This window comes from Triturus cristatus, chromosome 4_1 (assembly GCF_964204655.1).
Source record: "Triturus cristatus chromosome 4_1, aTriCri1.1, whole genome shotgun sequence".
In the NCBI taxonomy this organism is placed as follows: domain Eukaryota; kingdom Metazoa; phylum Chordata; class Amphibia; order Caudata; family Salamandridae; genus Triturus; species Triturus cristatus.
This window is the reverse complement of record NC_140585.1, coordinates 1,092,992,875-1,093,020,235: the sequence shown is the minus strand read 5'-3', so window position 1 is coordinate 1,093,020,235 and position 27,361 is coordinate 1,092,992,875. Positions and strand designations below refer to the sequence as shown.

The window sequence follows — 27,361 nt, the reverse complement described above, 5'->3', positions numbered from 1 at the left end:
GGGAGCGATTCATCTTTTTTTTTTTTCTTTTCACAAGGGCTCCTGTAACGAGCCTTATCTAACTCATGCTGGAGAGCCGAGGGTACCACATATTTGCCGGCTGTGGTAAGGCTCCCTCGGAAGGGTCAATGTGTAGAAGTAGACATGTCACAGCTTTCTCCGCTCAACGTGACACTGGCCCCCTCTGTGCACGCCCGAGGCATGCCTCCTGGGCTGCCCTTGCAGTGTCACTCCACCCCTCTGTTCATAGCCTGACTCCTGCCTCTTGGTTTTCCGCTAGCACATTCTCATCTCTCGAACGTTCTTCTGTTCCTCTCTCTCGTGTCCTCTTTCATCTGCTTCTCCCCTTTCAGCGCCGTCTTCCGCTTCGCCCTCATCCATCCCTTGCTTTCATTTTGCCTCCGCCACTACTTGTAGCTCTCCATGCTTCTCTTCCTCTATACTGCTATCTCCCACCAGCCTCTGGTTTCTCTTCTTTCTCCCATCCATCTTTCTCGGTCTCCTCTTGTGTACCCTCCTCTTTGTGCATCTTGGCTTGTTTTCCCTCTCTTCTCCAGCTTCTCCTTCCCTCTCTCTCCAGACTCTTCTTATAAACATGTCTCCCCCTCAGGCTCTTCTCTTTTCTCCCGCTCTCATTCTTCTCTAAAGCCTCCTTTCCTCTCTTTGTTTCTCGTTTCTCCCTTTATTTTTCTCCCGCTTGTTCCTTTCTCATTCCCACGATCCCCTTCTTCTCACCCACTCTCCCTTTACCCCTCTCTCTCCAGTGGTTCTCGCTATGTCCCTCCCTGGCCCCTTCTCCATTAATCCTATTTTTCTTTCTCCTCCTCTACTTCCTGCCTCCCTTTTCTCTTCTCCCTAGAACTCCTCTACTCCTTAATCTCTCTTCTGTTTCATCTTTCCCTCCTTCCGCTCCTACGGATTGCCCTCTTCCTTCTGCCCCTCCTCATTTTCTCACTTCTCTTCCTCTTTCTTCTCTCCCCCTTTCCCTCTCTCCTCAATATCTCCTGTTTCTCTCCTTCTCGCCTTCTCCCAGGTCCCTTCCCCACTCCCCCTCCTGGTTTCGCAGAAGCACAAAAAAATGCTCTGTGTGGAGAAAAGGTTCAGGTTTCTGCAGTAATGTCAGCAGAACTTTGCACCGGGCCGTGGGGTTGTTTGTGGCTGGCACTACGGGTCCAGTGGGTGTGAGTGCACGTGTTATGGTGCTAGTGTGGCTGCTGGACACTTGTCGTTCTTCCTTGTAATCCCGCTCGCGGAGATACAAATCTCCGCGAGATGACTTCTTTCAAAGTTTTTCACCAAACAAAATTAATTCGCGTACGTTAAATGCTCAAAATAATATTTTGTTAGAGCATGCTGTATCCAGTTATTCTTATTGTCATTTGATCGCAGAGGTCTCCTGCCCTCACCACACAAAAGTGCTGCTGTTCCAAATGTTGAAGAAACTGTTTGCTGAGACCTTTAATATTTTAATGTTCCACTCGTAGACGCGTTGTTAAAATAAATCCTACGGCTCTGCTTTTCATCCTTTCTTCCGAGTTTAAAAGTGTGGCTTTTGAGTTGGTTGGACTTCGTTTTCCATCTCAAAGTTTAATTCTCCTCTCACAATTAAATCTGAGGAAAATATTCAAAAGAGTAAGAATCCCATTGCCCTCTGCCTTTCACCTTGATAAAATGAGTGCCCTTGCACTGTAAAAGGTAGCTACTATTTACCAACGCAAAAATAGAATGTCAGCGTAGCCTCTGGCAGTGATGTCTCTTCTGCTAGAAGCAACGGGGGAGATAGGTGCGCGGACACCGGAACCGAAGGGGGCTCTCCTTCCTGTGCACCTACGTAAGAGGATGTTGAAAATATGAGTTGGGAAAAGAGACATTTTAAAATCATCCTATGATGCTGTTTAAACAATATCTCCTTTAATATTTCGTGGATTGCACGGCTCATTTTAAAACTCAAGAAATACAGTGATGTATTATGTATGTATATATATATATATATATACATATAGATGTTTAAGTGCACAGCACTTGAATGCACACTTTTTGGCGCTACAAATGAAGTGAGGTCATTTTGTTAGCGCTATACCTGCTGCAAACTCATTTTATCCTTCGAATGAAAGCATGTGCTCGCGGCGCTACTCCGGACTATCAGCGCACTGCGGCGTTAAAGTTATAATTTGACGGACTACTGTAAAAAATGTATTTCAGAACCCAGCCCCCATTCTTTTTAGGTCGGTAAATTCAGCACCATTAAAGTGGACGATAATAACACCTGAACAATTCCAGGGCCTAAAAATGGCAGACGCATACTATGAAGCACTCCACTGTATGTATTGCTGTATTATAGTCTAAATGCTTATAAGACTTTAAAGGCGTGACCTATTGGCTATGCCAATGCTTGTTCTAACTTGCTGTGCTGCTATACAACATGACTAAAAGACAGCCGCGGTGCGTCCATTGGGGCGTAGTGATGAATACAGGCCCCAGCTAGGCCCGCAGGACACAAGGGTTCGCTCTCCTGCAATGGAATCTATAAGGAAGTTGGCACGGAAACTGCAAAGTACAAAGACAAGGTTTATTAACCCTTAAGGGTGGTCCTACAATCCATACAACACTCTTCAGTATTGCATAGAGTAGCACAAAGAACTTGCATACATGGTCCCCTTTTATACACAACAGAGGGGCTCATAAGTGGGTGGATACAACATGAGGCAGAGAATATTACCTTTTATGGTCATTTTCGATACTGAATCAATATATGAGCGGAGCTGACACACTCCTTGAGCCCGCGAAAACATGGTCAAGCAAGGCTAACTGATAACAGATGTGGTCAAGTCTGGGCATGCGCCAGATGGACAAAGGAGCTATTTATAGACTGTTACTAGGCAGATTACAAAAGCAACTAACACGGAGGTAGGACTCTTCTCGTGTTGAACACGTGGAGACATGACAATACAAAATGGAGTCCGAACTTCAGTCAACATAACAGAAGAGACATGCTCTAAAGAAGGGGAATTCATGTCTTTGGTAAATGCTTAATCACATCGTTGTTTCAATTTACAACAGACGACCCTTTCAGCATTTACTGAAGACATCCGGTTTGTTAGGATAATCATCATATATGTCAATTGTCATCATTTCTTCGACTTCTTTAGCTAAACGTTTCTGATGAGCGACATCGGCAATAGCTTTCTTATCGGGAATACAGAATGATACACATAAGGAACAGAGCAAGGGACCACATTGGACACAGATACAACAAGAAAACAGAACTGCTACAATGATACAGAGACCAGTTAAGACCTTCCACCCCCAGGCAGTGATCAATGCCCAGAACCATCCAGAAAAGGACCAAGTGCCGTTTTCTGTATGGATTTCAGCTGCAATTTTATGCAGCCTGTTAATAGCATTATAGACTGATGGCGTGTGATCAGGGATAAACACACAACAGCTACTTCCAATAATTTTACAAGCTCCACCTCGGTCGGCTAACATAACATCTAGCACCATGCGATTCTGCAATGCAACAATTCTAGTAATTTGCAATTCTTCCGTAAGATTCCCAAGAGCAGCAGCAGTTTGGTTTGTCACAGCCTCTACCACTCTTGTTAACCTTTGAACCTTCCTACTGTTTAGGGCAGCTCCAACAAAGAAAAACAATCCTAAATTAAAATCAATATACTGTTGCAGACTGGTATCAGTCTGATCTACATCATCAATTGATAGAGTACGTTTATACCTATTTACAGTCACATTATTCAATAATTTCAGATCTTTATGATAGGATGCTGGTGCTAAGAATACAGGAGGTAATAGGAATGCCACATAGCATACCCCAGACCAACCAGCTGGCAAGCGGTAATAACCTTTATTGCCACATACAAAGTATGTATTATGGGAGGCTAAGAAAGTACTATTATTCAACCCATCGATGTTCAGAACAGTGATACAATCACTAACGCCAACAGGAATAAAACCCACACTCTGGACACACAGGTCCGCTTGAGCTTGTGCCACTTGAATCACAAATTTGTCCTTTCCCACAGTGTCTCTGGTGTTCGTGAAAATATAGGGAATCGATTCATTGTCTGGTCGGTACTCTTCCCATTCCCAAATTGTCCCATTCGCTTGCGGATACCCATTTTTATCCTGGTGACATTCTTTGTTGAGTCTGAAGAGTAATCGTCCCACTGTGGGTTTCCGAGTGGCAAAAAGCAAAGTGTACCATGCTCTACAAGAGCCATTATGAGAGAAAGGAAGTGGTATGAATGGCGTTCCTCCTTTCTTCTGATGGGCTGGCATCATCCCACATATCCAACAGTTCGTAGCGTTCGTAGCAACGTGGGTATGATGCAACATCTGGATGAAAGTGTTATTCAAATAAGACTGTCGATGCTTCAACTCTTGATACGGTAATGTATAAAAGTAGTGCTCCTCAGGCACCGGAGTTGTCAACACAAGTAGTTTTCGAGCGGGAGTTACGTCCTCCACAAACCATGTGGTTATCCCAACAATAGCTACTGTCAACATAAACCCTGACGCACAAAGGATTTTCTTTCTCTCCATGGCAGAATAAAAAATCAATATCTTCCTGAAACTAAAAGTTTGTCAGAACTCTTCCCCTTGGGCAGCGGTCGATTTCTTCACCAGCGGGCCAAGACGGGTGTCGCTACACTAATGCAGGGCTGATCCCCCCCCCTTGCCTCATTGGCTCTCCGTTTCACTAACCCAAGGGCCGTTCTGACAATATGTCCCGGTACTGAAGAACTCACTTCCTTGGTCTAAGATGATATCGCCTCCCTCCAGGAGTCGCGTGGTCCGGGAAGAGCTCCTCAGTGGCGTTTGGCTCCGTAGCACGGCCTTTCTCTGCAGCCAGGATTTCTCGTTGATCGGTCAGTACAGCGGGTTCCACCAATCCAGGCGGTACCTTCCGACAGTGCAGGGAATGGATCCAATTCTTTCTGTTGGAAACTCGCACAGCCGTCCTCGTTGCAAGGAGAACCTGCTCAGGACCCACCCATCTTGGTTCCAAGCTGTTCGTCCTGTCGAAGATCTTTACCATAACATAATCGCCAGGTCGGAGACTATGTCCTTCACCGGTAGACCGATCAGGGAGCGCCTCTCGGACCTGTTGATGAATAGAAACCAAGTTATCCGTTAACTGTGCCAGATAATCATTCATCATTACACAAGGTACATCGTACACAGTCTTAGGTTTTGGTGGACCCCAAATATTCATTGGGCGTCCAAAGACAATCTCGTACGGTGTAAGACCGGTTCGAGAGTGTGGTACCGATCTAATTGACAATAACGCCAGCGGTAAAGCATCTGGCTAAGTCAAAGACGTCGAAGCTTGAATTTTAGCGATCTTGAGCTTCAGTGTACCATTATACTTCTCGACTAGTCCCGCAGACTGAGGGTGAAACACTGCGTGGAACTTCTGGGTGATGCCCAGGCCCTTCAAGACATACTTTATAACATCCGCTATAAAGTGGGGTCCATTGTCACTCCACAGAAGTCTACAAACGCCATATCGAGGGAAGAACTCCTTCAATAGCAGCTTAGCGGTAGTCATTGCAGTATTGTCTTTCGTAGGGTGCGCTTCAACCCATTTACTGAAGGCGCAAACCACTACTAGAACATACTTCAAATTGTTACAGCGCTCAAGCTGGATGTAATCCATCTGCAAAACCTCGAAGGGTGCAGTAGGTGTCACAAATCCTCCTGCTGGAGTTCGGGTACCTTTCCCTGGATTATACCTCAGGCAGATCATACAGGTCTGCACCACCCTCTTTGCCGTGCTAGCAATCTCTGGATGCTCCCAAACTTGAGTAAGCAATTTCACAATTGCAGAAGCTCCAACATGTGCTAGCCCATGTGCCATCTGAACCATAGGTTGTACAAAAGCCGTGGGTAATTTCCATCTATCCATCTGCTTATTTCTCCAGCAGCCCTCATCATCCAATTCTCCCTCGCTGGCCCATTGCTCCCGCTCTTTATCAGAAGCGGTCCCTTGCATTTCTCGCACTTCTTCCTTCGCATCATGCCATCTTTCCACCTGTGACTTCACTACATACATGGCAGTAGCACCGGGCTGCATCGCAGTCTCCCGTGCCACTCGGTCTGCAAACGCATTCCCTTCTCCAACTTTATCGACTACTTTCCTATGGGCGCTACATTTAACGATGGCAATTTTCTTCGGATATGTCAATGCAGTTAAAAGGTTGTGAACTAACTCTCCATGCATTATTTGTACTCCATGTGACGTTAAAAACCCTCTCTCCTTCCAGAGCAGGCCAAAGTCATGCGCTACTCTGAAGGCATAGCGGCTATCTGTATAAACATTCACACACAATCCTGTACTGAGCTCACATGCTCGTGTTAATGCTATCAGTTCCGCTGCTTGAGCTGATTTCTGTGGTATGCGTGCTGTCTCCACTATCGTTTGCAATGTGGTAATTGCATACGCCGCTGAAGTCGTACCATCTGGTAGCTTCAGGCATGATCCGTCCACCCACAGTTCTCCATCTACATCTGGAAAGGGCGTATCCTGGAGATCAATACGACCCTTTGTTTGTTCCTCAGTTACAAGAATACAATCATGTGCTTTCCGCGCTTCAGACTGAGTCTCGGGGTATGGCAACAATGTGGCCGGATTTAACGTTACGCACCTCTTTAACGTAATATGAGGAGCCAAAAGCGTCAACTCATATCCCGTTAAACGGGCACTAGTCAAATGCTGCGTCTTTGTTTGATTGAGCAGGGCATCAACAGCGTGGGGGACTAATACCAACAACTTATGAGATAACACAATTCCCTCGCTTTGGCGTATTGACACAGCTGTCGCCGCAACCGAGCGAAAACACCCTGGTAATGCTCGGGCGACAGGATCAAGTACAGCCGAAAAATATGCACAAGGGCGCTGCTTATCGCCGTGCATCTGCACTAAAACTGATAACGCACATCCATCTTTCTCATGCACATACAACGAAAAGGGATTTGTATAGTCAGGGGTCCCTAACACTGGTGCTGAACAAAGGGCCTGTCGTAATTGCTGAAAAGCAGCGTCACACTCATTTGACCAAGGGATCGGGATAGGCGTGTCTTTTGTCAAAAGGGCTAATAATGGCTTAGCTATATGTGAAAACCCCAATATCCACTGCCTACAAAAAGAAACAAGACCCAAAAATGCACGCACATCCTTCTGCGTGGACGGTGTCGGCGTGTCCAGAATTACTTGGATACGATCTGGTGTGAGTGCACGCCCCTCCTTAGACAAAAGGTGACCCAGATAAGTCACCTTTGGTCTACAGAACTGTAATTTCTTCCGAGATACTTTATGATTGTGGGATGCCAAAAAGGAAAGCAAGGATAACGTACTCTTTTCACACAACTCCGGGGTGTCAGCCGCCAGCAAGATGTCATCGACATATTGAATGAGGGCGACCCCCTCGAGCAGAACAAAGGAATCCAATTGTCTTTTCAAAGCTTGACTGTAAATGCTAGGGCTTTCTGTGTAGCCCTGAGGGATCCTACAAAAGCGGTAAGATCTATTATTTAAAGTGAACCCAAAAAGGTATCGACTATCGGGATGAATGGGAATGGAAAAGAAGGCATTTTTCAAATCAATAACTGAGAACATGGTCGCCGTAGGCGGGACCAAAGTAAGCAACGTCGTGATATCAGAAACCACTGGGTACTGAGGTATCACGATCTTGTTTACTTCTCTCAAATCAATTATAAACCGATAAACTTTGGCATCCGTATCCTTTTTCAAAATGGGGAGAATCGGGCTATTACAGATATTGTAGGGAACTTCCTCCACTACTCCCACCTTAATCAAATCCTGCACAATCTGTATAAGAGCCTCCTCCCCCTCCTGGGAAATACGATACTGTGGGAGGCGTGGTAACACCGCCCCCTCCTGAACACTAATGTGGACCGGCGGAATCACCATCTGTCCCACATCAGTATCCGAAGTGGCCCACAAAGCACGAGGGAGGGTAGCTAACAGAGCATCCTCTGCGACCACACACATCCGTTCAGACCGGGGGTAATTGTCATTCAATATCACCCGCACACCAGCAGGGGAGCAGCGGATCGTAGCCCTGAAATGCTTTAACATATCAAGGCCCATAATGTTATCCGGCGTGTGCGGGGCAAGCAGAAACGGGCAGGGTGCAGAAAAAGAATCAACCTGAAATGTGAGGGGCTGCTAAAGAGGGCTTCGGGAGAGTGTACCGTCAAACCCTACCGATGTAACCATTAAGCCAGATGGGGGAGCCCTCGGAACCAATTGTTTAGACAGCGCACTACGCGTTGCTCCTGTATCCACTAGGAACTGATCAGTAGAGCCCAAAACCTCAGCCGATACATAAGAACCCTTCTGATCAACCGGCACCTCAACTGATTCTAACCCCCATCCAACGCATTCCTATGCATGCTGAGAATCATGGTACCCAGAACGATCAATCCCCGACACTTGATACTGGTTCTGTCGATCGAAAACATTAGGTCTATCTCGTTGCTGCCCGGCAGGGTCAAAACGAGCGTGATCGTTAGAATTCCCTCTAAAATTCGAGAAACCCCCTCTACCTCTCGGGCCACCCTGACTATGCCCCTGACGCGAAGCATGCAACGCCGGGCAATCTCTAGCCCAATGTCCCGATTGCTTGCAATACGCACATTGATTCCTATTCAAATCAGATCGGCCCGAGGGAGGGCCATAAAATCCTCCCCTACCTCTATTAACACCCCGTCGGGGCGGGCCATATACTTGCGCCAACATCACCTTTGTTTTTAAATCTTTCGATTTCTTCTCCTCCTGTCCCTTCGCTTCTTGCTCCTGACGCTCATAATACTGAGCTATAGTCAGGAGGGCTGTCGGGGTCGCAGAGGACCAAGAACTCTCACTCGCCTTTAGACGGGCCGCAACTGCCGGCAATAAATTAGCCACATATTTATCAGCAAAAAGGTGTCGACCCGTATCATCCGTAAGCGACTGGCCACTAAAGTCATGAAACGTCTCCTCAAAGCGCGTGAAGAAGTCTGCAACTGACTCGTCAACTTTCTGCTTACATGAAGCTAACATATTCCAGTCAATCTTTTTAGGGGGGATGATTGTCTTCAGCTTAGTCAGAATAGCAGCAGGGAGATCTAAAATAATCTGTGGTGGTTTCTGCGCGGGCTTCCGTTCCCTATCCTCATCCTCAAGCTCAGACCACCGAGCCTTAAAAGCGGCTGGATCATCCACCTTCCGGACAGATCGCCACATATCCGGTGGTAGAATAAGACCAAAGAACAGATCTATATCCGCTAAGGTCATAACGCAAGAATTCAAGGCCCCTTCGACTTCTTCGTAAAAGGCCGCTGGATTCTTGCGGGGGTCAGGTAATGCATTCTTTAATGCCATAACATCAGCTCTATGCCAGGGAGTATAAACCCAATTATACACAAAATATCCCTTAGCATCGGCGGAGGTAATGTCCGGACTAGTCCCCGCTCCTTTAGGAGGAACATACAAAGGCGCCGCCTCTCGCATTGGTTTAGCATGCACTATGTCACTCTTATCTGACTGGGAGGTGGATGAGTGGCCCTCTGCTGTACACGAATCCGACTGCTTCTCCTCCCCAGCTTGTTGGCACGCTTTTTCTTTAAGGTTCCTCACCGCGTCCCGCAATGCAAACAGCCGCCGAGCCGCATCAGGCGCCTTAGAGGGAGAGAAAACACCGTTACGCAATGCTTTAGCATCTAATACCACATCGTCAGGCTCAAAGACACTGGAATACTTCCGAAAAGCAGTAATCACTTCCTCAGAAAAGTGGCCCAAAAAATACAATTTTTCTCTATCCTGCCACAGCTCCCAAGAGCGCAACAATTCATCCAGGGACACCTTGCCCTTGAGCGCACGAAAAGAAACTTGCCGAAGCTCACCCATTCGGTCAGTCGATAGCATGGACCGCGTGTCTACCTTACCCGGAACCGATTCAGAATCTTGTGGCCTCGGGGCAGACGCGCCAACATAAGGGGGCGGAGAGCGATCTAATAAATAAAAATCATCATCAAGATTATTAAGGACAGGATAAAGTGGCTGACGGACAGCATATTGACCCGACACTTGTAGCCTACGCTCTTTCTCTTGTCTCTCCGTCTGTTCTCTTTCCTCCCGACGCTTCGCTTCCTGTGCTCGCACATGATCATTCTTCCGCTGCTCTTTATCAAACAGCGCTTTCTCACGTTTCTCTCGCTCACGCACTTCCTTCACCCACAACCGCACACACTCAAACATATCCTGACGAGCACGTCGTTTGCACATACACTGTTCCACATACTCAATCTTACGCATATCAAACGATCCATACAAAGGCCATCGTAACTCAGGATCCTTCTTAGTATATTTCCTCCATACTGTGCTGTACATTATGGAAGAAAGACCATGCTTCACATACATATCCCTATTAGGAGTCCCCTCTGGGGGAGCCGGAGCAGATTCCTCGAGGTTCAACCGGTTTCCAAAGCAGCAGCACCACTTACGGAGTGCGCTAAAAGCAGGCATGCTCAGAAATAATGCAAAATATGCAATATTATAAAGAAAATGGCACTTAATCGTTGCGCCGTTCGAAGTTACACAGCTCCGGAGAAATCTCTCCACATTACCTGCCTATATGTGTTGCAACGCATATATTTTCACAATAACCAATACAAAATATGACCAGTCATCACAAATCAAACTCAAATAGCCAGACCAGGCTTCAAAAACTCGGAGCAAGTACCGTACAACGGTTCTTACCAATCAAGAGTCCAGATTCCAACTGCCAAGCTCCAAAATTCGCCCAAACGGCTTTCACGGCAGGACCGACAGAAGAGGTCTCAGTCGAGGACCGGCGCCACCCAGACGGTCAGCTCGGAAGGGAAGGAAGAAAAACCTCGGGATGCCAGGGCTAAAAACGCCGCTGGCAGTGATCACATCCCCGGCCAAATTCCTCACCTTCGTCGCGACCAGTCCTTCGAGCATCCGAGTCGCCGATGAGCCCCACGTGACGGGCGCCAATTGATGAATACAGGCCCCAGCTAGGCCCGCAGGACACAAGGGTTCGCTCTCCTGCAATGGAATCTATAAGGAAGTTGGCACGGAAACTGCAAAGTACAAAGACAAGGTTTATTAACCCTTAAGGGTGGTCCTACAATCCATACAACACTCTTCAGTATTGCATAGAGTAGCACAAAGAACTTGCATACATGGTCCCCTTTTATACACAACAGAGGGGCTCATAAGTGGGTGGATACAACATGAGGCAGAGAATATTACCTTTTATGGTCATTTTCGATACTGAATCAATATATGGGCGGAGCTGACACACTCCTTGAGCCCGCGAAAACATGGTCAAGCAAGGCTAACTGATAACAGATGTGGTCAAGTCTGGGCATGCGCCAGATGGACAAAGGAGCTATTTATAGACTGTTACTAGGCAGATTACAAAAGCAACTAACACGGAGGTAGGACTCTTCTCGTGTTGAACACGTGGAGACATGACAATACAAAATGGAGTCCGAACTTCAGTCAACATAACAGAAGAGACATGCTCTAAAGAAAGGGAATTCATGTCTTTGGTAAATGCTTAATCACATCGTTGTTTCAATTTACAACAGTAGGGGCGTAGCCCCGCCTGCCATTGGACCCGCGGCTGAGAACAACTGACAATTATGTCAGTCAGCATGACGTCAGTCAGACCACCCGTGGGCGGTCCGGCGTCATGTTGACTGACATGCAGTCAGACCGTCACCAGGGGCATGGAGCAGCACAATGCACAAGTGCGCATCAGTGGGGACGGAGGACGAATTTTCGCACCGTGCCCAGTCATGCGCACTTGTGTTTGCAGTTCTGGCGCATGCCCATTAGGAGAGCGAGGGTTGAGCAAAGGCTCAAACCTCGGTCTCCTAATGGGCAGGCGGGCGGAGTGTAAAACGTGCCCCAGCCAATCCTGGCGCTGCCAGCAGCGCCAGGATTGGCTGAGAGGGTTTTGCACGCCCACTTGCAAGCAGTCAGTGATGTGTGCGTCACAGTGGCTGTTCCCGAGTGTAGGCGCCATTGCGCCAACGGACCCGAGGTAGCGGACCGACCTGCTCAGGTAGGATTTTTTAATTTTATTTCAAAACTCCCCCCTCCCCACCTCCGCGATAAACCACCCCCCCCCCCCGCGACATCCCACGAGCCGCAACTGATGGATAAAAGCGTGATTTATTAAAAAGAAAAAGCATTGGAGATGAAGAAAATCTACTGGAGAAAACTAGAAGAAAAACCATCGTGTTTTGATGTTCAGTGCGACCAGCAGCTAGGGAGCGGTTTTCCACACCGAGCATTCATTTATTTAGTATATGTCTATGTGTTTTTTAGACACGGCGCACGCAAGCTGAATCGCACACCTTTAAAACGTAAGAGAAAAAGAAAACTTTTGAAAATGGAGTGCATGTTGGTAAAATTATTTCATGCCCAGAAGTGCCAGAGAGGTCAACGCATTTAGTCAGGAGAGTAGGCAGACCCTAATCTACTCAGTAATGTTCCTAACATGAAAATTCCCCCCCCCAAAAAATAGTCCGCGTTTCATGGTGCCCCTTAGGAAAAACTCGGAGCGGAGGCTCCTCACCAAAACTGGTTTCTGAGGAGGCGCGGTGGAATCCTACCCCGCTTCCTGAATAGTTCCCTATTCCCTAAGGATACACCAGGCCCATGGTGTCATATCTACGGGGAGTCATCTGGTAACAATCTTGTTACCCAGTGCCACACTGAATGAATGGGTGGTCTTTTTGTCACATGGGGAGAACATACTCCCGGAAGTTAATGGCTTCAGCGTGAGTACCACTTACGGAACCCTGACTTCAAACGCAAACTATAAAAGGTGCGATGACACCCGACAATGAGAAAGCCAAAAGCTGGTCACTCAGTTTCTATTCCTTAGGGTGCACAGTGGGTTTAGTGGCCTATCCTGGCAACCAGATGGCTCTTCTGTAGAAAAAAGGTAATCGATCAGTCCTCATGATATTGACTAGTCTTTCTATCAACCATTCGTGAAAACTCCCTCATCACTAACAGTGCTGGCTAAAGTGTACACCAGACTGGTTCAAAAGTGCCTTCTTCTGTTATTTACTGCCCAGCAGGGCCACGAGCGCTATCCAAAAATGTTTATTGTAATTTGAATATTTTTTTATACAGCGTTCACTACATCAGATTTGTCGTTTCGCACCACTGTAGAAGACCGGATTGTTAATGACTGAATTCTGCAATAGGTTTCGAAGTGTGACATTAAACTTTGCACTGCAGGCTTCTCACAGACGCCAGCATTGAGTACCTAAGTCACTGACCTTTGTTAGTTGGAAAATATTGTGAATTAGGGTGCCTTAGCGCTAGTAAGTGGTGGAGCTGATTGGGAAGTGGACAAGAAGAGCTGGATGGATTCCGCTTCTGGTCACTCCTGGTGGACTGCTTGTGGGATTTGGGGGAGGCTTATGTCATTCTTGCTTGATTCACGAATTTTAGTAGACTTAACTCGTCTTGCAGATCTGATGCACATCCTGCTACTGTTGGGGATTATACTATTTACCTAGCTGGGTCAGAGCGTTCTGTCGCATCGTAACCTCCAAATGGTTGCCTTTTCCGGCGTCTGCCCCTGCAATCCTTTAAATAAACGTTAACCTAATTGACACTAAACGCCTCACTGATGCTTCCCCTCTGAAGCCGAACGCATCATTTATTTTATTTTTTTTGTTATGGACTTTGCTCGCCTGTCCCTAAGAAGCGAATGTCTGACTTTTTTTTACGCCCTGTTTGACCTGTACCCCTCTCTAGGCTTTGTCATATTTTGCCAGGTTCCCCCTTACGCTGGCCAGTAATTCACGTTTATTACTTAGTCGCTACCCTTACATTGTTCAGTGGAGTTTTTATGAATCATGTGCTTAGTAAATGAATCATGCGAAATCGACGGTATTTAATGCACTGTGCTTCCTAAGTGGACAGGAACACGTTTTTTGTTGTTTTTGTCTGTCGCTTATATATAGAACTTGGTAGAATGCTACCCTGTGCTTTGCGCCGATGTGGGGAGACAGTTAATGATCTTGTGTGAGAAGGAATACAGTAGTTTGACTGTATTGGCGTCGCGTGCCGTTTTTATTATTTAGCACATTCCTGATCTGTGTTGTTTTCCATTTTACTTAACACGTTATTTGAATGGTTTGTTTTTTCATTCTCCCTAGAATTATTTTTGGTCCAGTCACCAATACGATCCAAAAAAAACAGGCGTTGACATTAAAGTTGACATGTCTTAAAATAAATGCAACAAACAAGATAAGGACACGATAATGCTAGATGTACTAGTCATTCGATATATGCGTTTTCAACAAATTGTTGCTCGGTATGTCGTGTGAGTAGCATTCTCGGCCCTTTCACTGCCAGGGTTTTTATTCATTTCTTTGTGCCCACACTGCTCTTAAGCAACGGTTTACAATGGGAATGGTTGCTTGGTTCATGGACATCTTAAGGGATTTGGCGGCCTTGTGTCAAACGTATTTTGGGGGCACCTATTCGGAACCCTTTGAATTTATGATCCAATATTAGCTCGTTCTTGCCCTCTTTGGCCAGGTCACTGTCAGTGTACCGGCAAAATCGTCCAAACTCCACATGTGTTTCGTTTACATCTAATATTCAAGGACAGTGACTTGGGTTTTCAGTATTGTAACACAGCAGCAGCAGCTCACTGATATTGCTGAAAGTAGTCTCCGTGACACCCTGCCATTTCTCATATCTCAGGACCTGTTTTGATCTAAAAGCAACTTTTTATAGATGTTGCATGAAGCACAAACATACACTTTCTCTGAAAATGTTGTAATAGAAAATCATACATCAATCACATTAACAAATATATTAAAGGAAAATGATATTAAAAAAAAATCTATTTAATATTATTCACGGTCATCAGGACAAGGCCCTCTGCAGAACAGAGTTGGCTCTATCAGTTGTCCCCTGAAAGTCTGGCGCCCTGGGCAGCTACCTATGTTATGCCATCTATTAATGTAATAACTGCACTTTCACAATTGCTTTATTAACCTTCCTGCTTTCTCAAATTTGCTTGAAAATGCACGATTTTTCTTCTTTTTTTTCAAAAATTTCTAAGGGGGTAACCCCCCCAAACCCCCCTTTTGGGGTTCGGGCTCACTCGCTGCGCTCGCTACGGTGCTGTATGCTAATTTGTTTGCGCCCACCACTTTAAAATCTCACCCACCGCCCCTGCTAAAAGAAATTGTCAAAGGCAATAACTCTGTCATAAACGAGACCTGTTGGCTTCGCCAACACTTTTTTTTAGCTCTTTCAATGGTCTTCGATTTGCTCCCTGGGAACTCATCCTAGGGAGTAGACTACTCAAAGCTGAGGGCACAGAACGTGGGCCAAATAATGTATCCTCTATCTTGGAGCTGTTAAGCAAAAGACAGTGTATTTGTATCCATTGTTGCAACAAACAGTTGTATATTACTTGAGCGTGTGAGTCCTATACCAGGTCTTCCACCAGCTGCATTCCACTGGCATTCATTAGTAAATCTATGCAGTGACCTGATACTACCTCGAGAAGCAGCCACGTGTTCCCATGGATTTGGAGAGAGGAGCCCCATGGGAAACCACAAGTCTACTAGATCTCAAGTAGACTAAAGAGGGTGTGAATAAGAATATCATAAAGAAATTGATGTTTTAGGGTGTGAAAGCAGCCATGAGGTTGAGTACAATAAGCACTGAGTTCAAATCAGTATAGGGATAGCAAATCATGAGTTGAGATAGATGTTATGCTTCACAGCAATGCAGATCGCACTCTGCTGTCTCCAGAAGCCACTCTTTATGCTCTCTGCACATTCTTCCACTTGTAACGATGATAAACACCACAATAACAGTTCCGTTTCCTCTAGTCCTGTTTCCAGCTTTTTGTCTGACCTTACTTTTTAGCCCACATCTGTAAAATATTTCTTTAAGAAAATGGCTCATATTTAAACTAAAAAGATCGTATGATGGACAGAATGCTGAACAATGCAAACATTCACCCCCAGTCACAGATCTGTGTTTAATCCATTGTTTTTTTGCTCACAACTCCCCCCCCGTTTGGACCCAGCTATATGCAAATCAATCTTGACCCTGCTCCACCTGGGAACAGTCCAGCCCGAACTGCTGAGCGAAGTCCTCCCTGGACCGCAAACAAGCATCCTAGGACCGGGTTTGTCTTTCTATAGTCGATTTTAGGGGGAAGGGTATGCCCGGAGGTGGGTCCCGTGCTCGCTATGCCACTGAATTCAAGCTAGCCTGGCTGATCAGGGGTGATACCCTGTAACTGGTCCCCAGATGCTTGTTTCTGGTCTAATGAGGACCTCGCTTGGTAGTTAAGGATGGACAGTTCCCATGAGGAGCAGGGTCAAGACTGATTTGCATATGGCTGGGTCCAGACTGGGGTTGCAAGGTGAGCAAAAAATGGTGGGTTTAACGCAGATCTGTGACTGGGGGTGAATGTTTGACAATATTCAGCATTCTGCCCATCATCCTTTTGTTTTGCTTTTTTTGTGTGTTGTCAAATTCAAATTGTCCATGAAGAAACAAGAAGTAACACGTTTGGTGCCTCCTAAAACTTTCATGGTTACTGCTGCAGTCTATAATATTGTTGCATGTAAACTCGTCATTGCTGTACAACTTACTGTAAGTCGCATCCTGAGTCCTCTTTCACCTTAAAAAAGAAGTTGGAACTTTCAGTATGTTCCATAACTGTTGTTTTGGGTTTTCCCTCACAGTTACTTGCTTCTGTTTTCCTGTATTTTCATTCTCTATCTCCTGGAATCCTTCTTTATCTCCTCGAATACTGCTCCTTCATCTGGAATCTTTTTCCTGCTGGATCCAGTCCTCATCTACTCTGGTCTGGATTTTGCGAGGGCCACATTCTTCAACAGTTCTTTATTTTGGATATACTGTCTGCCTGGAGTTTTTATTATGCCGCATGGCTCTTTCCACCAATCAATGGTCCTTGAAGGATACACCTTTGCTTCCTGTCAGATTCACGTCATCACTAACCTGTAGATCTGAATGTTGCTGCGGTAAAGACATGGAACCCACCAGTCTTCTGATATCCCTTAAATATGTGTGTATGTATATGTGTGGTTTGCATATTATGCTCACTGGGTATGTTTGATACATGGATGTCAGTGGGTTCCATTTTAGAAGCCTCTGGCATGCTCATGTGCACGAAACAGAAGTTAAGTTACTTTCCTATGCAGTGAAAGTGTATTTCTGACATTTCTGAGACTGTAGAGAGGATAACCAGACACTGAAATGGGGAAAGAGTAGACAACCTTCCCTGAGAAATTCAGTGATGTATTTTTTCGCAGCAGACAGCTATTGATTAATCTCCATGAATACTGCCATTTGGTGGATGATAGGGGTGAAGGACTGTTTTGCAGTTCTGATGTCAGAGTTTGAAGCATCTTTTACAAAAGGGGGGGCAGCCTTTTGTTGCTCTTCCTGATCACTGTCCTGTCCTGTGTGGCTGTAATAACCAGGTGCTGAATACCGACTTGTCATTGTGCCTCTGTTGGGGGGTGCTACACAAAGGCTCAGTCTGGAAAAAAGCCTGAGGAGGACACATGGAAGAAGAACTCACTCAAACTGATTCTGGAAGTGCTGAGTGAGAATTCACACCCCTTGTCTGCTTACCTTTATAAAGGTGGGAGCGGTTGACCCACTTCCAAGTTCTCTTTGACCATGGTAGGGGGTGCTCCACAGAGTACTCGGAGTTCTACTGCTCAACCATGGCTAGTCTAATCCTGACAGCAAGCTCCCCAGAGGTGGGGGATATCACATGGAGTCTGACCTGAAGGAAGAGCTATTCCTTGTCCTGAAATGTCTGTAGTATCCAGCCTAGAAAAAGAGGGAAGAAGCAAGCCACCCTGCAGGGGGAACAGTGTGTGGGCAAGAGCTGGTGACACCTGTGCTATGGGTCCATCTGACGGAGACTTGTGGAAGCAAGACTGGTGCAGGATTTGCTGCTGTGGAGAAGAACGTATTGGGAGCTATTGCCGACTGGCCATTCACCTTGTGTGGATTGAAGAGCAGGTAGGTCCCGGTCTCCTGTCGGTTCTCAGAGCACCTTTTGGCTGAAAATTCCCAAGTTTTAGATTTTGCCTATTTGAACACATTTAGCACCACGTCCAAGGGTCCAGGACTGGGTGGGCACCACCTGGTAGAGAGAACTCACTTCATGCAAGGTTCACGTTGTTGGAGCTTTTTTTGTCCTTGTAGCTCAGAATAGGAGGTCAGCCTGGTTGCCATTGGGGTCACTCTGGTAGCCGGGGTTCAAGCAGCAAGGCGATTCTCAAGCAGTAGAGCAGTCATCTGAGGGCTCAAGTCTGGCTTTAAGCAGCAAGGCATTCCTCTGAAGTACAAAGCAGGCTTGAGCAGTAGGGCAATTCTCTGAAGTACAAAGCAGGCCTTCTGAGTGTCCTCCACAGGCCCAGGAGTAAACTGAAGAGTGGGTCTGAGGGTTCAATTTTTATATGTGGTGCCAGCTTTGAAGTAGAAGAAATTTATTGAGCTTTCCCACCACAGTCGGTTCTGGAATTTCTTTCCTCTTTGCTCAAGCTTCAAGAGGTCTAGGGTGACAAAAGACTGGTTTGAAGTTCTTTGTGAGTGTGCTAAGGCAGCTCCTTTGAAATGTAAGTGGGGAAGGGAACAGCCCCCCTCGCATCCCGGCAGGGTTGCCCATCCTGCCGACATCTAGTTCTTCTATGTCTCACTGTCTGGGCGTAATTTGCAAAGACCAAGTGCCATGCTAATCATGTGACCTATGACACAAGCTGTAGGCACCAAGTTAGTACAAGTAAACCCCAACTTTCTAAAAATGGCACTTTCAGAATTGTGACTTAAAATCTGACTTTAACCATTAATGGGAATTTTTAATTACAGTTTTATGGGGCCAAACATGACATTTCAACCTGTTCCTAAACATAAGTTATCACTTATTAAATATAATAAGGTAACACAATGTTATCCAATGGGAGAGGTAGTCCTTGCAGTAGTGAAAAACAAATCTAACTGTTTATCACTACCAAGACATGTAAAACTTGTAATTGTAATTGTAATTGTAAAATCACTTATATAGCGCATGGCTACCCATAGGCATCCCAGCGCTCTTGGAACTTAAAATTACATGTTCAACTTTTCAAATACACTATACCCTGCCCTATGGGATATTTAGGGCCTGCCTTAGGGGTGACCTAGGTTTAGGCTTGGCAAAGAGGTTATTTTGCAAAGTCTAATTGACAGTTTAAAACTGCACACAGACTGCAACGGCAGGTCCGAGACTTGTTTTAAAAGGATACGTAAGAGGGAGGCATAACAAGTCCTGCAGGATCACTAGTAGCAATTAATTTACAGGCCCTGGGTACATATTGTACCGCTTTACTAGGGACTGATAAGTAAATTAAATATGCCAAGCAGGTGTTGACCAATTTTACCATGTTTAGAGAAGAGAACACAAGTACTTTTGCACTGGTTAGCAGTTGTAGAGAGCAGAGACCTAATCCCAACAAAAATGAATTTCGTTAAACAGAAGAGGAATAAGCAACATGTTTGGGGGAATACCACATTTAGGCTTTCAGGTCTAACAGTTCTAAATAAAGACTTGGCATACAAGTCCCTCCTTGAAGCATTTAGGCTCTAGTATGGTCACAGTAAGCAAAGTATTGTGGCATATATAAAGACTTTAGGTCTATGGAGCTCTGTAGTCACACATTATACAAGTGCCAAATAAAGAGGGTATCTGCTACCCTGTCAACGTTTTCTGTAGATATACTTGTATTGACAATTCATATAATGCCAAATTCTGGCAGGTTTAGGTGGATTTGGATAAATCCTTTGCCACATGTTTATTTTGATTAGCTCCTTGCTGACTTGTGGATACTGTATTGCATTCTGTTGAAGAGAGTGGATTCACAGGGACCAGCCTCATAAAATGGAAGAGCACTACCAACTAAGCATTGTTCTCACCCTCACTTGTGCTCTTCCAGTTGGCCTATTCTCCTGAAAGGACAAATCTGGTACCAATTTGAGGTGAAACTATGCATCATAAGTTTACACTGTACTGAGGATGCTCATCGGTATGTGCAGCACTTTTTACTTTGTAAGACCTTATGGTTTCAGCATCATGCCACTCTCGGAAAGAAAATAAAGAGTGTGGATCAAAGTACAACTTCACCTGCTATATGAAATCCAATACTAGGTAAATAATTATTTTGTAAGATTCATATTCTTCTGGCTATTAATTAATATAGCTGGCCGTTTTACATACCTGTGTCTGATACAATTGCTATCAGTATATTCTTCCATCTAAACAAGATGTTTGGCACTCTATCCCAGTTAAATTCTTTGTAATTGACCAGGTCTTTCAACAATACAATGTACAAGTCATTTATTCATCACAGATAAATTATACATACTACTCCTTTGGGCTGTGGTTAACTTTTGATTGAAAGTCAATAGATGCCATTTTCTCTTACTGCGGCTTTTCAGATCCAGCATACATCAAAATTGAGATTTGATACTATAAGCATTTCAACAAGTTGCTTATCATTCATATATCATTGTATTTCTGTGGATTTGGAAGTAATATCCTCATAGTTTTCTACTTTGAAAAGTGGAACCGGCTGGTTTTAGACTTGGGGCCTGATTACCAAGTCAGTCGGTAAGCCTCCCACCGACATGGTAGGCTTAGATTCCGACCGCCGAATTACGATGCCGGCAGTTGGAGTGTAAACCGTCTGGTCAATCCAACACGGTTCCGACGGGCTCCTTGAGCCTTCGGTCGGTTGGAAAGGCCTCATAATCCCTTACGCACGTCATTTCCGACGTCGGTATTATGATTTTGGTGTCCGACAGGCTTTTCATGTGGGCTTTTCTGACATGTAAAGGCTGTTGGAAAGCAACTTTGGGGGCAGGGCATCAGCGCTCCGCGGCCTACTCTTGTGTGCCCCGTTAAAATCCCTGCACCGTGTAGTACTTGTCACATGGTGCAGAGATTCTTAATAACTTCCATTTTTCAATTGGAGCTTGTGCTACGGACGGTTCCCAACCGCCGCACTAGTTTCCAATGAAAAATTGATGTTTCTGACTGCCCAAATTTGGATGGGACCACACATGGGACGGTCGGAACCGCTCACCTCCGGTCGGTCAGTTCCCAATCCGCCACTGTGTGACCGACATGGTAATCAGGCCTTAGTTGGTGCACTGATAGGTATATCCAAGACGGACCATAAATATCAATTATTTAGCAACGAAAGAGAAACAGTAAAATATACCTTAATTCATTGTTACCAATTATTTTACTGGTGTAACAAACTGTTCGACCCAATTATACAATTAATATGAACGGATGGAAAAATGTTATTCCAATTTTTATGAATTTAAATAGCTGTAAGGAATTGTTATGCGTGGTTTTACACTGGAATATTTTTTAGAAAATGTTTTTTGTAAAATAAAAGTTACTTATTTCATTTTTCTTCTTTGTGTGTAGTTTGTTTTAGATTCATTTAAAATGAATAAACATAGTTTAGTATTCATTATTAATATTATCATCATTATTATCATTACTACTACAGTTGTCCACCTTCTTCAGGCAGCAGACCATTTTAAAGACCAGACCTTCTTCCTCAGTCAGATTTCCCAGAATGCTTTGAGAAGAACCATTTTCCCACTTGGAGGACTAACAAAAGGTTTTGTAAAAAAGATGGCTGCTGAGGCTGGTTTTCATCATGTACTGAAGAGGAAGGAGGTGAGTGTATAGTCAATGTCTTGCAATGATCGTGCCTCTGTTTACATTACGCTGCAGGAGACGTAATAGCAGTAGCTCATGATTTCATGCATGTCAAAGAAGATATCGCGAATGATATCATTGACATCAAATTACCTTACCACTGACATCATTGATGATATCATTGTGGATATGCAGTGGTTTGAATATTATTGTATGTTTTGTTATGCAGTGTCATATTTTAGCTAAGCACTCAGTCTGCCATGACTGTGGACATAAACCACTGCAAATGGCCCGTTGGCCATACACTGCAGGGCTTGGCCACCGGGCCTTGTTCTCAGCTATCTCTTCACAGAGCCTTGATCTCAGCCAATCTCTTCACAGAGCCTTGATCTCAGCCAGTCTCTTCACAGAGCCTTGATCTCAGCAATCTCTTCACAGAGCCTTGATCTCAGCCAGTCTCTTCACAGAGCCTTGATCTCAGCCAGTCTCTTCACAGAGCCTTGATCTAAGCCAATCTTTTCACAGAGCCTTGATCTCAGCCAATCTCTTCACAGAGCCTTCATGTAGACTCAACCCACTTCCTCGTCTCTGTCCTTGGGCAGTAGGGATTGATTGCAGGGTGTGGCTGACCTGTGCAAGCCCCTTCTTGATAGATGTAACCCACTGTGCCTGGGCTTCAGCTATGCACAGCCTTCAGTGTAGTCCCAGGCTCTGTGCCAAACTCCTGTATACCATGTGGCCGTGTGCTGGAGGGTTTTAGTGGTCAATCCAATGTATTCATAACCCGTGCGCATGGCCTTTGGACATGCACAGGATTGGTTGAGTGAAGGAACTGTGACCCAGCTGCTTTGTGGACCCACACCCTATTTCCATTGTTACAAATTGCCTCTTAAGTCTGCGTTGCTTTCTTCCAAGTTCTTTGGCAGACTAGCCACACTACCTATGTTTTTCATAGTGATGTCACTGATGATGTCAGTGGTGACGAGCTATGTGATCACCTCAGTATTGTCTCTTGTCATGTCAAGTGTGAAGTCACGAGCAGAGCATTGAGGGGCAAGTTATAGATTGAGCGGATAATCATAACTGGAAAATTTCAGTTTTTTAAAGTTTTGTTACTTAATCATAAAATTACTTCAAATGTTTTGTTTTTTAGGCATATGCTCATGTTTAATGGTCAGAAGAAAAATGAACGGTTGCTCAAGAGAAAGCTTCTCTTCAGACCCACCCTGCACAACTAATAGAATTGAGTTTTTTTATTCAATCGAGTGATTTGAGTGCTATTTAATTCCTACATTCACTGGAAGTTTGTCAATCCATTACATATTTTTTGATTTGCAAAATGAAACATATTCCTATAGCAATGCCATAAATAGGATTTTAAAGTTGTTTACATCAAACACTATTAATATATACAAGAATTACGGAAGGTCAGTTTCAATATATTTCCTACCACTGACTGCAACATCGGGAGAGTCTACAGTCTTATAATGCATGTGGGTTGCAAATAACAGTTTTTGCAAATAAAACAGAATAAATTAATATAGTATCAAGCCTTATTACTCTTTGTCCTGCCTGAAAGTTAGATTTGTGACTGCACCCATTCAAAAGTCCTTCTATGCTGAGAGGTGCCTCTGAACGCTTTGTCATTCTCTGCTCCAAGCCTGTCCTAATCCTTGATCTCCTTCCCATCCTTCTTCCAGTGCTCGTATCGATCATGTGTGCTGTGAGACCACTCTTATTTGTCTATTGTAGTTTCCTTTGTCCAAAAACAACTTGGATCCATTCCATAATGGAGCCCAATGGGCCTCATTCAACCAAGCAATTTCATCAAGGGGACAGGCCGAGATCACAGGGCAGTCTGAACTGAAGAAAGAGAATTTAGTTGTCTCTTGCACATCTTCGACCCTCCTAAGATGCAAATATTCCTCTTGGCATTTGGTTCCTGTCCAGATCAGCTCAGCCACTTATCCTCTTAGACCCGGGGCAGACTTTTTCTTTAATTCAGTCCTTCACGCACACCTGAGTTAGCTGGGCCTAAGGGCCTTGCACGAGGGCTTCCACAATGGTCATTCCATTTCCTTGCATCCCTAGGTGGGGCAACAAGTTTAGCCTTATTGTCTTGTTCTAGGCATAGTCCCAGCTTTTTAAGCAAGCAGCAAAGGGTTTCCTGCTCTGGTATGCCATATTCAGAGTTGGCGCTGCTAAATTTCCAAAAGTTCAATTACAAGATGTGCCGTTTTTTAATTCATCCTATCAGCTTTATAGAACATTGGATCATCTTCACCAGTATTCATTTGGGCTTCCTGTACTGGAGGGATGGGATACAAATTGTCACTTGGATGTGAATTAGGAAGCTGTAGGCCGGTCGTCCGAAGTGGGTTAAGCTGGACAGAATAATGCCTTCCTCTGCTCAGGAAGCAAAATAGGTTTTAAACAGATGAAGTTGCAGGGCAGATGTCTTGTCTGAATGTGCAGCCCAGAAGCCAGATATCAGAGAAAGCACTGTGGGATCTCTGACAAGCAGAGAAGCAGGGATGGCCATAACTGGCCATAACTCTTAATGCAAGCTCCCTCCATCTTGTGTGCCACTTGGAATGAACCCATCCATGCAGCATACAGAAGGTCACTTTAGGTCTGTTCTTCTGCTTACTAGTTAGCAGCCATCAATCGCCAGTTTCCCATAGCCTGTGGAGTGTGCATTGGCCATATTCCCAGAATGAGGCATCCGATGGTGACAATTATGTCTGAGGAAGTGGCTGTTGCACAATGGCATCCACAGACCAAGCTGAATGTCTCCATGAATGTCTATTCTATTAAAGTTTGAGTAAATTAACATTTACTATAGCTTATCCCAACTGTCCTCTAGAGGCCCCCTCACAAACATCCGAGTTTGAGCAAGCAATGCACACAAGAGTATCAAGAACATGATTGAAGATAGCTTGAATTTAAGCGATTTGTGCTGCTTGATCAGTACACCAAGGTCTACCAATGAGCTTAGACGGGCTGGTGTAATGAATGGAGCACAGAGTGTGGACAACGAGTCATTGCGTTCCAACTATCCTGTACAATAATTGATTAACAGCTTTGGGGCTGACCCAAGGATGGAAATGTGGTTTCAGCTTAAAAACTGGACTTCTCTTGATTCAAGTCAATTGAATTGCAATGCTGAACATTTTTGAAAAGAGGTTGTTGCAGGAATATTCGCACCCTATAGCTTGGCTAGCCCGCGCCATTGGACAGGATAGCAAGTTTCTAAATTAGCATTGCTGGGCCGCTGCATGTACGCCGACCATGCACTGCTGCTGCCTGAGCTGTGCAAAACCTTATGTACATTGTAGTCTGTGAGGAGGCTTTGCACTGCTGTATCTTTTCTGTGCGAATGTTGGTCAGCTTACATTACTGCTGGCCCTGCTGCACCTGGTGTGCGCGGTTAATGACACTTGTCAAGATCTTTTCACTCTACAGATGGCTTAACCATTTGCTTTGCAAGTGTTTGTTTGAAAGAGCTCTGTAGTCTTCTCACTGTGGATTGTAATTCAGATTTTACAGATGCATGGCCCCAGCATCTCTCCAAAGTGCTCCTGTGAATGATAAAGTGACATCATTTGACTTTCGCCCAGTTTTACCACTCGGCTAATATGCGATTTGTGTTTGCTTCTCCCTAGAGCATGGGGATTTGTTTTATCGGTGAAAGACATTTTGCAGACTTTATTCTTGAGGTGAGTGATAGTTTCCTTTTATTAACGTGCATGTTCAAACAATTCAGACACTCGCCCCCAGTCACTGATCTGGGTTGCATCCATCATCGTTCTTTAGCCTCCTTGTGTTTGCCATGTAAAACAATTCCCATATGAAATCTGCATCATGTTGTCGGCCGATACGGGAAAGGGATAAAAAGAGAAAATAAAATCACCTTTGGTTTTGCTAGAGGGAAAAGTTAGTCGAAAAATATGGGTCTGGCAGCGACCCCAAGTGCTAGAATCCTGGGGGCAGATGTATGTTTCCTGGCACATCCCTGCAAATCAGCAGGGATGCGTCAGGAAAGATGCGTCACGCAAGTTTACCCTTGCGCCACCACAGATGCGCCGCATTTACAATGCAGCGCATCGTGGCGCAAGGATAAAAAGATGCGTGACGCATCTGATGGCGTAAGGGCGGCGCATTGCTGGAGTCGTGTCGCAAGCACGACGCAACTCCAGCAATGCTCAGGGGCTGCCCATACCTAACATGCTGCGTCATGCCTTACGCCTGCTTCAAGCAGGCGCAGGGTTTTGACGCAGCAGCATTGTAAAAGTGACTCAGTGAAATCTTGTGGATTTCACTGCGTCACTTTTCCGAGGCTTTTTCCGACCGAACGCCCACCCTGCATACTTTAAACCTGACGCAGGTTTAATGTAGCGCAGGGCTTTACAACGTGACGCATCTCCCTAGATGCGTCACGTTGTAAATAGGGTGCAACATGGCGCATGGTTTACGCCGCCGCTGCATCACAGAAGTGACGCAACGGCGGAGTAAATGTCTCCCAAGGGGCTTGTAAATCTGCCCCTGGTTCTCAGCTGACAAACCGCAGAGGTCAGGGACTGCATACCTGAAGCTTGGGATTGCAGTCCCGCCTCCTGCACCTTCGTTCTGATATCAGACTCAACTTTAAACAGTTTTTAAGGCTCACCTAGGGTGCTGAGTTGCGCAAAATGTCAGGATTCCAATAATTCTACTCGACACAAATTACCACAGGGGAAATTGTTATTAACAAGGAGAATGTGCAGGTTTTTGGAGTGCAGTATTCTCATTGCAACAGGTCAAATTCCTAATGGGAGGTAAAATCCCCAAGGATAAAAACGGATGGTGCGGTAACTGTTGCTCTCTGGGGCAGTTGCATTCTCAATAAGTCAGACTCGGAATGACAGCCCTATTGCGAATGTGAAATTACTGAAGATTTAGTAAATGCTTAGATTTCTTTAAAAAATCAAGTGACATTTTGCCTCTAAATGCCTTAAAAATATGTATTTAATAGTATTTTTATTTTTTATTTTATAGTATTTACATCCTCAACCGGGTAATTTTGTTTCGGTAGAAGATGGAAAGATCATGGGAACACACAATGGTAAGACACAATTTCTCTTGTCGGTTTTCCCCAATAATTTGTCTGTGCAAAAATATACCGTTTGATAGCACTGGTCCAAACAGACTGTAGCTCGCCTGATCTTTAGAGTTCTAGCAATGACCATAGATTGTGGTTGTGTGGCTGTAATTACCAATATCCAGGTAGACTCGATAATGAGTTCCATTTGGTGGATAACTATTCAGATCTGAAGGATGAAGTGAGGCTGGAGTATGCAAGAATGAATATTCAGGGGCCATGTGTCACACTGAGCGAATTGGATTGACACATTCCCTATTTTACCATAACTGAGAATACATACAACGTGGTTTCTAGAGTATAGAGAGAATTCTTTCTAGAGGGGTCACTGCAACAATATAGTGTGATACTCTTACACCTGACGTGGTTAGCAAACTATTTTGGTGACATACGGTAGATTTCCCTT

At 45.0% G+C, this 27,361-nt stretch overlaps 1 protein-coding gene across 1 annotated transcript in view; it reads left to right on the top strand.

Annotated features, from left to right (window-relative positions):
- The window catches only part of TRMU (tRNA mitochondrial 2-thiouridylase), a 198,417-nt gene that overhangs the window by 86,464 nt on the left and 84,592 nt on the right, over window positions 1-27,361 (top strand). The window contains exons 5-7 of the mRNA XM_085654078.1: window positions 21,661-21,833; window positions 25,481-25,534; window positions 26,853-26,919. Coding sequence (XP_085510204.1) covers window positions 21,661-21,833; window positions 25,481-25,534; window positions 26,853-26,919 — 294 coding nt within the window. The remainder of the gene's footprint in view (window positions 1-21,660; window positions 21,834-25,480; window positions 25,535-26,852; window positions 26,920-27,361) is intronic.